Source organism: Portunus trituberculatus, chromosome 16, assembly GCF_017591435.1.
Source record: "Portunus trituberculatus isolate SZX2019 chromosome 16, ASM1759143v1, whole genome shotgun sequence".
Classification (NCBI taxonomy): domain Eukaryota; kingdom Metazoa; phylum Arthropoda; class Malacostraca; order Decapoda; family Portunidae; genus Portunus; species Portunus trituberculatus.
In genome coordinates, this window is record NC_059270.1 from 10,487,945 (window position 1) to 10,502,072 (window position 14,128).

At 39.5% G+C, this 14,128-nt stretch overlaps 1 protein-coding gene across 7 annotated transcripts in view; it reads left to right on the forward strand.

Annotated features, from left to right (window-relative positions):
* The window catches only part of LOC123504573 (sulfotransferase 1A1-like), a 20,760-nt gene extending 8,539 nt beyond the window's left edge, over window positions 1-12,221 (forward strand). For 4 of the 7 annotated variants that reach the window (XM_045255186.1, XM_045255181.1, XM_045255184.1 and 1 more), the window contains 7 exons: window positions 3,330-3,534; window positions 3,624-3,769; window positions 3,944-4,145; window positions 7,710-7,836; window positions 8,020-8,186; window positions 10,130-10,238; window positions 11,782-12,221. In XM_045255186.1, the coding sequence (XP_045111121.1) occupies window positions 3,358-3,534; window positions 3,624-3,769; window positions 3,944-4,145; window positions 7,710-7,836; window positions 8,020-8,186; window positions 10,130-10,238; window positions 11,782-11,885 (1,032 nt within the window). In that variant the 5' untranslated portion in view covers window positions 3,330-3,357 and the 3' untranslated portion in view covers window positions 11,886-12,221. Of the gene's footprint in view, window positions 1-35; window positions 123-1,185; window positions 1,302-1,596; window positions 1,652-3,329; window positions 3,535-3,623; window positions 3,770-3,943; window positions 4,146-7,709; window positions 7,837-8,019; window positions 8,187-10,129; window positions 10,239-11,781 lie in introns of those variants that run through there. The other 3 variants (XM_045255183.1, XM_045255180.1, XM_045255187.1) reach the window with 3 other exon arrangements.
* The last annotated feature ends 1,907 nt before the right edge of the window (window positions 12,222-14,128 follow it).

The window sequence follows — 14,128 nt, forward strand, 5'->3', positions numbered from 1 at the left end:
GAGGACGATTTAGATAACATGGCAACGATTCCATATAAAGTTGGTTCGTCTAGTCGTCTTGGCAGTACACGGTATAGATTAAAACCAAGTTGAGCTCCAGGTTCCTCACATAACTTTTTCAAGTAAGTGAAGAATGAGTAGTGAAGCTTATTTGTGATACACTAACACTTACTGCCGTTTGATGGTCTCCCAGTCGGTCGGTCCCATATACTGTAAAAGCTCAGGGCTCATACTGACCGATATTCAATTAGGACTGACATTACTCACACACCACACACCGGGACAGCGATGCCACAACCACTCGAGTTACATCCCGTATCTACTTACTGCTAGATGAACATGGGCTACACAGTAAGAGCCTCGCCCATTTGCTTCGAATAACTGAACGAATAAAATTTGTTTAAACTATGTGTGGTAAGCGAACTCTTCCATCATCTCACTCCGCTTCTTCCACTACCATTGCTAGAATAACTGTAACACTATTCATGACCGTGGACAGGATTCGAACCCGTGCGCTTGGAGACTCTCGGACCCAAAGCACGTGTGGTTCCATTGTACCACGGCAGCCACTTGTTTAGTGTAAAGATAAAAATAACAAACGATTTATTTAGACAAAGCAGTTCGAGAGCTGAAAAAATATATCCTACACGTGGAAATATTTTGATATTACATACTTAAAGTTACATACTTAAAATTAAGCACAAATACAGTCAGTGTTCACAAGTTGAGTATTTTGACTATTGCAGGTATTGCATTGTTTTTGTATCTGTCTGTGCAAGCAAGTATGGGAAGCAGCTTGTTGTGGTGTCGAACACTGTGGCGGGGACGGAGGGCTGCCGGGGGGAACAGGATCCTGTTGCGTGGGTGGTGGAGGACTTCTGTAGCGAACTACTGGAGGAGGTGTTGGTGACGGGCCTGAAGGGTGGTGAGATGCAGGGCGTGGAGGGTCTGGTATGTGGTGTAATCAGTCCCCAGGATCAGCCGCACAGCTCTTTTCAGCACTCGTTCGAGTTGGTGTCGTTGAGTGGCATTAATAGATGATGACAATGCTGGGCACGCATAAGTGAGCCGAGAGAGTATGGAGATGGAGTACACATTCACTATATAGCTCAGGCTATGGGATTCCCAGCTTCTTCAAGGAGGAGTAGCTGATATATGGCTGATAAGACGAGATTGCTGACGTGTTAACCCCACGTCAGCATGTCGATGGTCAGGTCGAGAAGCTTAGCGGAGCGCACTACCTGGAAGGGACGGCCATCGAAGGAGATACAAGTAGGGAAGATAAGAGAGGTTCTTAGAAGGTGTGTACGTGCATTACTGCGGTCTTGGTGTGTGTGTGTGTGTGCACACACACACACACACACACACACCGCGTAGTGTAGTGGTTAGCACGTTCGATTCACACTCGAGAGGGTCCGGGTTCGAGTCCCGGAGGCGGCGAGGCAAATGGGCAAGCCTCTTAATGTGTGGCCCCTGTTCACCTAGCAGTAAATAGGTACGGGATATAACTCGAGGGGTTGTGGCCTCACTTTCCCGGTGTGTGGAGTGTGTTGTGGTCTCAGTCCTACCTGAAGATCGGTCAATGAGCTCTGAGCTCGCTCCGTAATGGGGAAGACTGGCTGGGTGACCAGCAGGCGACCAAGGTGAAAAGGTGAATTACACACACACACACACACACACACACACACACACACACACACACACACCGCGTAGTGTAGTGGTTAGCACGCTCGACTCACAATCGAGAGGGCCGGGTTCGAGTCCCGGTAAGCGGCGAGGCAGATGGGCAAGCCTCTTAATGTGTGACCCCTGTCCACCTAGCAGTAAATAGGTACGGGATGTAACTCGAGAGGTTGTGACCTCGCAGTCCCGGTGTGTGAGTGTGTTGTGGTCTCAGTCCTACCCGAAGATCGGTCTATGAGCTCTGAGCTCGCTCCGTAATGGGAAAGACTGGCTGGGTGACCAGCAGACGACCGAGGAGGTGAATTACACACACACACACACACACACACACACACACACACACACACACACACACACACACGGAAACAATGAGCTCTGAGTTCGTTCCGTAGGGTAACGTCTGGCTGTCTCGTCAGAGACTGCAGCAGATCAAACAGTGAATTACACACACACACACACACACAGAGAGAGAGAGAGAGAGAGAGAGAGAGAGAGAGAGAGAGAGAGAGAGAGAGAGAGAGAGAGAGAATGATATTCATGACCCTATAATCTAATTAAGCGAAAAAAACAAACATCAACACTTCTAGTGGTCCTAACTAGATTAACTGTCTAATGAGTCTCCTGACTTATATTGTAGATACTCGTGGCATGTCTTCGCTCAGAGAGAAAAAAATGTGAATGAAAATGGTTTGTTATTAATTAGGACTTTGTGAGTGGCGCTTGCTTCTTTGTTCTATCTATTGTATCTGATAGCAGTGCTTGTCTGACAAACTGCGTTCCGCCGTGTCGTTCTATCTTTGGTTCTACACACTATAAAGCTAACAAAGTGTCATAGTAAATTCGTCTCATTCTTCCATTTGCTTTGCTAAATCATGTCCTTACTTGAATAGATATAATGTTGGGAAAGTACGCTATACGTTGACTTGAAGGTCATATCCGCCTAAGTCATCTGATGAATTTTTATCTCTCTGCGCGAGGTGACTGTGACACCTCAATTTTGAAAGCTTCCTTTACCGAGGAAACCACAGGTATTCGTTTATCGAGCAACTCTAGGTTAAAATGAACAGCTTGGTAATTTTCAGTTTGATTGCTCCAGTACGGAGTTGAACCGGGTCCGTGGATTTATAGTTAGGCACATAATTCACTGTACAACTTCCATGAAGCAAAATATCAACTGGTTGAACAGATACTGCTTTTCATGTCAAATTTGCGAAGAAAACCTATTAAAAATGTTTGTATCCACATATGTCACACCACAACTCTAGGTTCTGACTGAAAGAGCCGCATTTCCAGTCCTTTAGGTAATGCAAGAAAGCTCAAATGAGTTAATCCTCACGTCTTCCTGGCGGTCACCTTAAAAAATGACGTTTCTTGAGTGATCGGTGGAGGTCATTTCATGCAGCCTCTTGACATCTTTCTCTTTCACTTTGCAGTTCTTGATCACTCGATCACTATTCACAAACAAAATATTGTCTCAGAAAATAACAGTTCTTCATAGTGTAGCCACTATATGTGTGCATTATTAAACGTTATTATACCTCAATATCATAGTGGTAAATGTAATGAAAATAATAACTTATACATTAATAGGTCAGTCATGTATCGTTTCACATACGTGCACTTTCTAAGCGTCCCATGATTTCCAGTTCTGCCTATCTGCTCCACGTCACTAAGATGAAACAGTGGCTGATCAGTGGTCATGAAGTAGTGACCATGGACGACGAGTGGTTGGAGAGGATAAGGAAGCATCAAAGTATGCAGTACAAACACGGAGTGGTCCGGCTCATGCCCGAGGGCTGGCTCTACCCTGCCACCTCTGCTATATTCCTTGATAAGCTGCAAACATTTGAGGTATCTGGGCACCTGATATTTTTTTCCTTTTTTAAGAACCGCAAAATTTTTGAGTGTTATAATATTGATATAAATTTCGTTCCCTACAGTTTCGCTCAGAGGACGTGCTAGTGGTGACTTTCCCCAAGTGTGGCACAACGTGGATGCAGGAGATCCTGTGGACCATGTTGCATAATCCCAACTTAGACAATCCAGAGGCCAGCAAGGAGATATTGATTCGCTCGCTTGATATCAGGTAATATGTGATGTTTAACTGTTACTTGAAGGTCATGGAAAATGCAAACATTTAGACAGTAGGTCTGTTCACTGTGTAACACAGGACTAGACTTTGTCTTTTTATTTATGTGTGACAACAGATTTTCTATTATTAATGCAAACATATGTGAATTAATTTGATTTGCTTTGTCAGTTGTGATATGATGCTAGACGGAAACTATTGGGACGTCGTGAAACTGCGTTCATTTGAAGACTTATTCAACACACTGTGTCCTGGAAAGAAACTGGAGGACGGACTGAACATCCAATGCCTTGAGGCGACCCCTGGAAGACGTGTCATCAAGAGTCATTTTCCATTACAGCTTATGAGAAAAGACCTTCTTGAGAAAACAAAGGTAATATTTTCCATCTCCCAATTAATTTTGAGAAAAGTGAGTCACTTTGATAATGTTTCCTTACTGTTTTCACATGATTTGGAGCGACGTCTGTTTAGTAAAAGTGACGGTTATTCTTTTCTTAAAAGATAAAACACCATTAGCAAGAATTAAAGTAATCGAATGTTAATTAAGGAAACTCGTATAACATCTACAAACAATTTTTGTATCATATGCAGTGATGCAATTCCTGGTGTTTTTATCGATATTACAAAATATATTGTAAGTGTGTAAGGAATGTACTTGAAGAATTTTGTGATAAGTGTTAAATAATTTCAATCTTACGTATACGTGTTGTATCAATACATAAGAAGCGCACATACGTACGTACCGTCGCCAGCACTTGCGTTCTTGCCATTCCTAGCCATATGATTTCTCAGTAGCAACATTTGGTAGCCCCACAGGTGAAGGCACCAGGTTTCCCTTGATTGGTTAAACACCCTCAAAAACTAAGCCATTAGGCACTTAACCTTCCCCATGTCCTGTCCCTCCCGTGATCAGAGTGTCACTCTCGTGTGTGTGTGTGTGTGTGTGTGTGTGTGTGTGTGTGTGTGTGTGTGTGTGTGTGTTTTCCTATCTTCTTTTTTTTTCATTCTTTGTATCCTTTATTTTTTCTTCCATTCACATAGCACTTGAATATCTCTAATCTTCCTCCTCCTCCTCCTCCTCCTCCTCCTCCTCCTCCTCCTCCTCCTCCTCCTCCTCCTCCTCCTCCTCCTCCTCCTCCTCCTCCTCCTCAAATGTCTTGAAAATTGGCTTTCTGAGAGTAAGGAACGCGCTATTTTAAATGGTAAATTTTCAAAATTGCGAGAAGTTTTAGCGGTGTACCACAGGGATCTGTGATCGGCCCTGTTCTTTTCCTTATTTACGTTAATGATTTCAATGAGAGTAAACCTGTAAAGTATCTAAGTTTGCTGATGATACTAAAATAATGAATAAAGTAGTCACGTCAGAGGATAAAAGATAATTACAATCTGATATCGATCGCTTAGCCACTTTGTTAGACAAGTGGCGGATGAACTTCAGTGTAGATAAATGTAAAGTGTTGCACTGATTAATCGATGAACGGTTCCTAGCCTCTCAAGGTTAATGAGGAAAAAGTCTTGGGTGTTGTAATCAACTCGGACCTCAAGACAAGTAAGCACTGCTAAGAAGTATTTAAAACAGCAAATAAATTGGTTGAGTTTATCGGTAGGACTTTTGAATTCAAATCAGAAGGGGTAATTCTCACATTGTTTAATGCGCTCGTCCGACCTCAACTTGAGTACCGTGTCCAGTTCTGGTCACCCTATTACAGGAAAGATGTAGACAAGCTGGAGAAAGTTCAAAGAAGAGTTACCAAGTTGATCCCCACAACTGCGGAACAAGCTTTATGAGGAGCGCTTGAAGGAACTCAACTTGTTCAGTTTTAGAGAATCGGCGAATGCGAGGAGACTGAACTGTTTAAAATGTTCCGAGGCATTGGTAACGTAAATATAAACAATTATCTCATCATTGACAGCTCCAATAGCTCTAGAAATAATGTTACAAGATTATAGGAAAGTGTTTCAGATCAGATGAAGCTAAACATTATTTCTTCAATAGTATTGTAAATGTCTGGAACTCTCTCCCAACACATGTCCGTAACAATATAATAGAAACTTTCAAGCAAAGGTTGGGCAATCACCTCGCATTAACCCCTTAAATAACGTACTTTGCGCCTACATAAAACATCTTTTTTTAGTTGCTAGATAGTATCACTTCTCTTTCAATCTTTCCTATCACATCTTTGACTTTCTTTCTCCCTGTGCCCTCCTGTTTTTCTTCCTTGAACCCTGGTGTCCTCCAGCCTCTTAACTCGTATAATCCGTAGTGGTAGGAGGGCACATAGACAACCTCGTTAGGCCCAGTAGGGCTGTTGCTGTCTGTTCCTTCCTTTGTATTCCTTTGTATTACTCCTCCTCCTCCTCCTCCTCCTCCTCCTCCTCTTTCTCACTTATCTTTCTCCTATTCACTACTTTTCTTATTCTTCTTCCTCCTCCTCCCTATATATATATATATATATATATATATATATATATATATATATATATATATATATATATATATATATATATATATATATATATATATATATATATATATATATATACACACACACACACACACACACACACACACACACACACACACACACACACACACACACACACACACACACACACACACACACACACACACACACACACGCACTGTATATTGAGACATTTATAAATTCTTTTGAACATTAAAGTTTTGATATTGAAAGCAAGAAAATAATATTGTTTATTAGAGTTTACAAATGACAAAGGCACCGAGGTTGTGATGGTGGTGATGGAAGTGGTAGAGATGGAGGCAGTGAGAAAGGATTAAGGAAATATTTCACACCTTTTGCGACTTGATCCTTCCGCCTCCTGTCCTAAGGGAGAAATTGATGTACATGTAAAATTTTGTGATGTGTTATAGAATTTCACTATTCACTTTTCACTATGTTAATACATAAGAAGCTTACATACGTACATACAATGAGCGTAAGAGATGAGAGGTGCACCAGGAAATCTAAAAATTTAACTTGTCTCAGCCGATTTGATGTGCTTGCTGAGAAGCGTTAAACAGAACGTATTCTTAAGTAGTGTTTGCTGCCTTGACGCAAGCCATTAGATTTGCCTATGTTAAACCTTTTTAATATAATTATCTAAAAAATTATGGCTATGGTGAAATATAGAATTACAAAGTGATCCATCCCACATGACTGTCATAATCACACATGTCATATTTTCCTCTTCCACCTTCTCTTTTTTATAGATCAAATTTTTTCAAGCTTGAACTTCTACTTCTATTCTTATTATTAACCAAAATTATTCTACTTTCTATATATACTTTATATAATATGAGGTGGAGTGTATAAATTTGATGAGCTGCATCTTGAGAGTGTGCTGGGCACGATGAGCATGACACGTTGTGTGAAGGTGTCGTGACAAAGGTGCTTGTGTATTTGAATGACGTGAGTGCCTCATTTAAATAGTGACGATGAAAGAAGTTTTTTCAGTCTCTGGTGTCACCGGAACGCATCGTTTTTCGACCATTCAGCCAAACGTAAATATCATTTCGCTAAAACAGTCAGGCATCCAGTTGCTAAATAAAGCCATCCTTATCAATATGGGCCGCCACAAGAGCTTTTATAAAGACTATGAAATGCGATTGTGCTTACTGATAGAATAATCAGTTGTGTTGCAAATTTTAATCGCTTAATTTATAGATTCAAAATGCGACGAATGGTATGTATATACTTGATAGCTTGATTTTATGTAAATATATTTGAGTAAGGATTCTATCAAGTTCAAAATCTGGCAATCTGTTTCACATATCAGTATGACTTTTGAATCTGCATCCTGAAAGTTATCAATGAATTGTAAATCTACAGATAATTTTGGTACTCAAAAAACATGGATTGCAACAACACCTCATCATTACTTTCTTATATTCAGTAGCCTTATATTTACACAGGTTGTTTACGTGGCAAGAAATCCAAAGGATGCGATTGTATCCTACTATCACTTCATGCGTGTGGTTCAACTGTTCAATTACACTGGGTCCTTCGAAGAATTTACCAAAAACTTCATGAACTCTGAACGTGAGTAGAGAGAGAGAGAGAGAGAGAGAGAGAGAGAGAGAGAGAGAGAGAGAGAGAGAGAGAGAGAGAGAGAGAGAGAGAGAGAGAGAGAGAGAGAGAGAGAGAATATGTTATCAAACCTATTGCGTCACCTCATTATTGAGCTTAAAGACAAGATCCCTTTTAACTTATTGTTTTCCACAGACGTGTACATGCCCTACTGGCCACATATGAAAGCAGCGTGGGACCTCAGACATCACCCGAACATGCACTTTGTCTTTTTCGAAGATATGAAAAGTGACATCATGGCTGAACTAAAGAAATTGAATGAATTTACACAAGCAAACTTAAGTCTCAAGCAACTTGAAAGCGTAAGTATACCTGAGTCCTATGTTTGGAGATGTAGGGTAAAGAGAATTGATTTGTGGAAAGGGTGTCTTTATAGCTTGTATAGCTGTGAATTTTAACGTGCAAAAGGAAAGTGGAGGAAGTAAACACCTGGCGCTACAGCTGACTCCCAGTGACATAGTACATACTGGGGTGGATGAGGAGGTGCCGCAAACCTGATCATGTCTCTCCCTGTTTTATTTATTTATTTATTTACTTTTTTATTTTATTTTTTTTTATATCTCAAGGATTCGCTATGAGATACTTTAGAGACAACATCTCATGTATTATCACAACACTACATAGATACACCTCAACCAACAAAACAATATCTTAAGCAAAATATCATACCATCTCAGAGTTGTATATAATATTTTGGGATACACTGGGAAGTCACTCTAAACATCTCCAAGCCAGGCTATCCATTTGTTGGGGATATTGTGGGTGTCTGTATGAACTTCAACATTTGTAGTCCTAGACCAAACTCTGGAACTTAGCCTCACCTCCTCTAACCCTTGCCTTCTATGCTTCATATACGAGTACACTTTGGTGTAAAAAATCACTGACAGCGGACCCTTCACTGTGACCTCCTACTTTATGAGCATAGACTGTTCTAAAAGTAGCCGTTATGCCACATATTGATGAGGTACTGGATACTAGATTTTTGAGTTCAGTGGATGCGCATGCGGAGCTGGATATGTATTTGTCTTAAAATGCGGTTATGGATGTGGATTTATTTGTTTTATCTCAATAACCTCTGTTGCTGTTCCACATGTGGAAAATTTTACCAATATCACATTAGTCTAAAGTGCGTATTGTCTGCGACGCAAAACTTCAAAGAACAGAGATAAGATATTCTTTCTATCTTCTATCATTACTTCCATCCTCTTCCTTCCAATATTTATGCACTTCTTTGCGCCAAGAATTCTCCTTCCTTTATTCCGAACTTACTTATTTCTTCCACTTCCCAATATTTCCTTTTCTCTTGTTCCTTCCCTCTCTCCTTTTCTGAATGGCCTTCCCCCTTACCTGTCCAAGGTGCTATGTAGAGGCACATGGGAACGTTATCGCGTTCTCTTCCTCTCACTCATCCCAAAACATTCTCTCTCTCTCTCTCTCTCTCTCTCTCTCTCTCTCTCTCTCTCTCTCTCTCTCTCTCTCTCTCTCTCTCTCTCTCTCTCTCTCTCTCTCTCTCTCTCTCTCTCTCTCTCTCTCTCTCTCTCTCTCTCTCTCTCTCTCTCTCTCTCTCTCTCTCTCTCTCTCTCTTCTTCACACGGAGGTGGAAGTGAAGCTTTGTAACTTGAAAATGATGGATGCTAGGCATATTGCTACGTATCTTTTGGTGCTAGTGGTAAATGCAGAGAGTATCTGTTCTGTGGATACTCCGCTGCCACGAATACGGAAGCCGATCTCAGATACATCACAAATATACAGTATATGCAATGTGCTCTCGACTATTAATATTTACTTTATTCTTTTTGTATATGAGGAGATTCAATTCGCACAGCCTTAACAGCGGAGTCAAAACCATTTGGTCTCATCTGCTCCTTCTTTTGATATACTGTGTTGATTCTTTCAGTCACCGAAGCAATAATACATCTTATATGATTTTTTGCCATGATTTCCATAGTTACTGTCAAATGATCGTTCTAATTGCATGTCTCCCTAGTTTTTTTTCACATTACTAGTGCTATAGTTAACCTGTATCTTCAGTTTTCTGTATTCTTTACTGTATCAAGAGAGAAATACTAAGACACCTAAAATATTAAATTGGCTGCAGCTTTTTGCCGTGGGGTTTTATGAAGCAGCTGATAGGTGGCAGGCTTTTTCGAGGGCGTGTGGAAGAGAAGAGGAATTTTTATACATATAAAATATGAATCCCATTTAATTAGTACATTTTCTCTGTAATCTTTTTTTTTTTATTTAGGTTGCAGACTATACCACATTTTCGAAAATGAAAGCCAGAGGAGAGCCTATTCAGGATCCCATGTATGACAAGGATCTTCTGGATAAGTATGGGGCTTACTTTAGAAAAGGTAAGTTTCGTCATAAGAAATTTATAACTTATTAAGTTATTATTATTCTGATAAATCACGTTTGTCTATCAATTCATCAAAAGCTATCATCAATAAGAAAACATTTTCATTGTGACTTTTGGAATATGGTAAGAAATGTAAATAACAATCTTCCCGTTCTTTTTAATCTGAGACGATCCACTCGGCAGTGATCTCTTAGCTACCCCATACAGATGAAACTCTCTCTCTCTCTCTCTCTCTCTCTCTCTCTCTCTCTCTCTCTCTCTCCTTATTGAGACTCCTTGTCATAACATATTTCATGGTCTCTCATTCTTGGACGCTTCTATTGCCCCTCAAACCGTGCTGCCAATCTCACGTCTTGTGTAGTTAAATTGCTAAATGTTACCGTCTATATATGTCAGTATTCACCTTTTGTCTGAAAGTTTGCCTGCATTCAACCCTTTCCGAAGACTGGAGGCAGCTGTAATAATTCGAGCTACCAATGCATAAATATAAATATACTAAATAGGAAAATGGCCATGTATAAATCTGCTCAGGACTGCCTCTCATTTTATCAATATGGAATCCATAGAGGATGAATCACTCTTGATATTTTATCTTCTCAAATTGAATAATGCTTATCAAAAGCTTTTAATATAATCTAACGTGAAACTTTAGTTTGTAAGTTTCCCTCTTATGCTTGTATCATTCCTCATGTTTCTTTATGTAATTTTCTTTCTGAACGTTCTATCACTGTAGCGTTAGATAATATATAATCACTGTTCTCCCAGATAGTGGTGTCTCTCTCTTGATGTCGTTAGAAATAATAAGGAAGCAGGGAGTGCTACATACATCTACATAGATTTATGTAGAAACTCATGTCACAACAAACTGCGGTTCTCAGATGACCTGATCATACACTACTATGGTGGTTGAAGGAGAACAGGACAGCAAAACAGACGGTTTTCTTCCCACCTTTCATTTCCAACGATATAAGTTGTACAGGAAACAGGTCGGAAATAAATACTTTATAGTGTAGGGAAATGAACAAAAGAATAAATTTTTATAAGAGTGGACATAGATGAAATGAGGTTCCCCATTTTTCGAAAACAAGGAAGTTAATCACTATCAAATGCTTCAAGATGACCAGAAAAAAAATAAATAAACACAATGAACGAGGAAACTAAATGAAGAAAAATGCAATTATTGGTCTTAATTATGGGATCAGACAGCTAAAGGTAAAATTGAAAAGATAACATCGGATATCAATAATGAGAGGGGTAAGGTAAAGTGAATCACATGAGCCACTGAGATGATAAGTGACTAGAAGGATGAAAAGACCAAATCTTGAAAAAGTGGGTCTAAGGCAAGGATGACGGACATGTTTGAGATGGTAGCACATGGCAGTTTAAATAAGGAGGTCATTGTAGTTTTAAGGCAATTTTTGGAGGAGCATTTTTGCACCAGTTACCAAAAGAAAATTTGGACTATCCAGTTCCAGTCAATCTGTTCATACAATGTGTGAATCAGACTTGAAAATTAATAATTGGAACATTTATTCTAGGGTCGACTGGGGACTGGAAGAAACACTTCACGCCGGAGCTGCTGCAAGAGGTCGACCAGTGGATTGAGAAGAATGTTGAAGAGACTGGCATATGCTTCAAGTAAATCATATTTTTTTCTATTTAAGAGGGAAGACCGGCCAGGGACAACAGAAATTGTGATTAAAAAGAAAAAAGGTCCACTGATGCGCCGATCCCCCAAACAAGTTTAATAGAAAAATTTCAACTACAAGAATACTCCATAGATAAGATAGGAGTCTTTTTTTCAATATGTATATATATTTTTTTCAACTTAAAAGTTTGCATGAATGTTGTGGTCAATGTTATGTTACCACGAAGAGGGCACAAGAGTAGCAGTGTCGTTAGTTCAGGAACTCTCTCACACTGTCTTCTCAGGGGAGTTAACGAAAACACAGCTTGGGTTTTCCTTATATTAACAATACAGTTATTTACACTACACAAGGATAGTCTTGTACACACACACAGTCCACAGCTCCCTGGCAAACGCCCGGGGGAGCACAACGGCCAGCTCGTGTGTTCGTCAGACTCCAACTAACGTAGCTCCGTCTTGTCAATCTCTCGTCAGCAAAAACTCACTGACACCGGTGACCGACTCATATATTAAAGAACAGTTACAAATGCATTGGTTACAATAGTTAAAGTATTACTTAATTAAAATATATGATGAAAGAAATATAAATGAAAGAAATAAAATATATGATAGTACTAAATATATGTCTATGCTGTTATAATTACATATATATAATCCAGCAACCAGAGGTCCCCACACTGAGCCTGTGGGAACGTATACTGACTTAGCATAAGAAGTGCTTGCACATGAAAATGAAAGGATGTGCTCTTCGCTAAGATCAGCCTCGCTTCTCACGGCTGTGTGTAGAAACAAGGAAAAAAATAATTATATACAATTCATACCCTAACATGAAGAATATATGTGTATATTCAGATGAATGTAGTTTTGTGTGAAGGAAGAGAGTTGTTTTTAGAGGGAGAGGCTGTGACTGCCTCCTTGTGTTGTGAGACAAAGGGAAACGTTTAGTGAGGTCACATCTGGCTTCAATGATAAATTCATAGCACCCCTTGAACCAGTGCTATTAGACCTCACTGGGAATAATGATCGTTTCGGCAGGTGTCTGCTGTCTTACAGTTTCTGTAAATTTTTACAGGCTTAGTGCAATAATTTGCTGTCAGTTCCACAATGACACACACACACACACACACACACACACACACACACACACACACACACACACACACACACACACACACACACACACACACACACACACACACACACACACACACACACACACACACACACACACACACACACACACACACACACACACACACACACACACATTGATTGATAAATAGGTTTAATAGGTACAAGCTGAAAGCATAGTTATAAACTGTTGTTGCACATTTCTATACAATTATTATTGTTACTAATACATTAATACGTACGCATTATGTGGTTGCAGTCCAAGACCATATGTTACTCCTAAGCAGAATGTAATGAGTAACTAATTAATTATATGAGATAAGATATCACGAACATTTATAAATTTTTATATGTACCTATAAAATGTCAATTACCAAACAAATTTCAGTTAATACAAATGTAATGATACTATTGCAAAAAATTGAACACATTGCATCTTCAGTAAATTTTGTGAAAACTTTTTCCACGATGTCCGATGTATATCCGTCTCTTAAATGTTTAGTCACAGGGCAAATCTATGGTACTTGATTTTATGATAGATTTTTTGTCAGTACGAAGTTATTATTCGCATCCATACAAAAGCAAAGACACAAGGCTTGCGTCAAACACTCGCGCCTTTTATAATGAAAAGGACATATTTTTTACCTTATAAATGAGTTAAACTTCAATACTTGACAACTCTTTATCCTCTCGTTATTTATTTGCTGATGTAACAGCCATCATACGTAAAGGAGAAACTGAAATAAATAGATATGTAACTCACATTGCTCTACCACTCAGTCTTCCACACTCATCAGTTCTTTTGCATCAACCACATCGTTTATGTAAAAAAAAAAAAAAAAAAATCTCATACCGTGCTCTTGAAATAATATGGAAAACCAGAATTCTTGGTCTGAGGTCACGTAACTTCCCTGCTAATAGATAGGAAGCTGTACTATCTGACGCATTATATTTTATACACTTAATCATCAACGAAAGACAAGTACTGGCTTCCCTGTACCACCTTGGCTTACTATGCCGCGACCAGTATGACCTTCTGGCTGATCAAACAGAAGTTAACCCACTGTGGAAAGGAAATCTTTCACTAAAACGGATTTGGCACCATG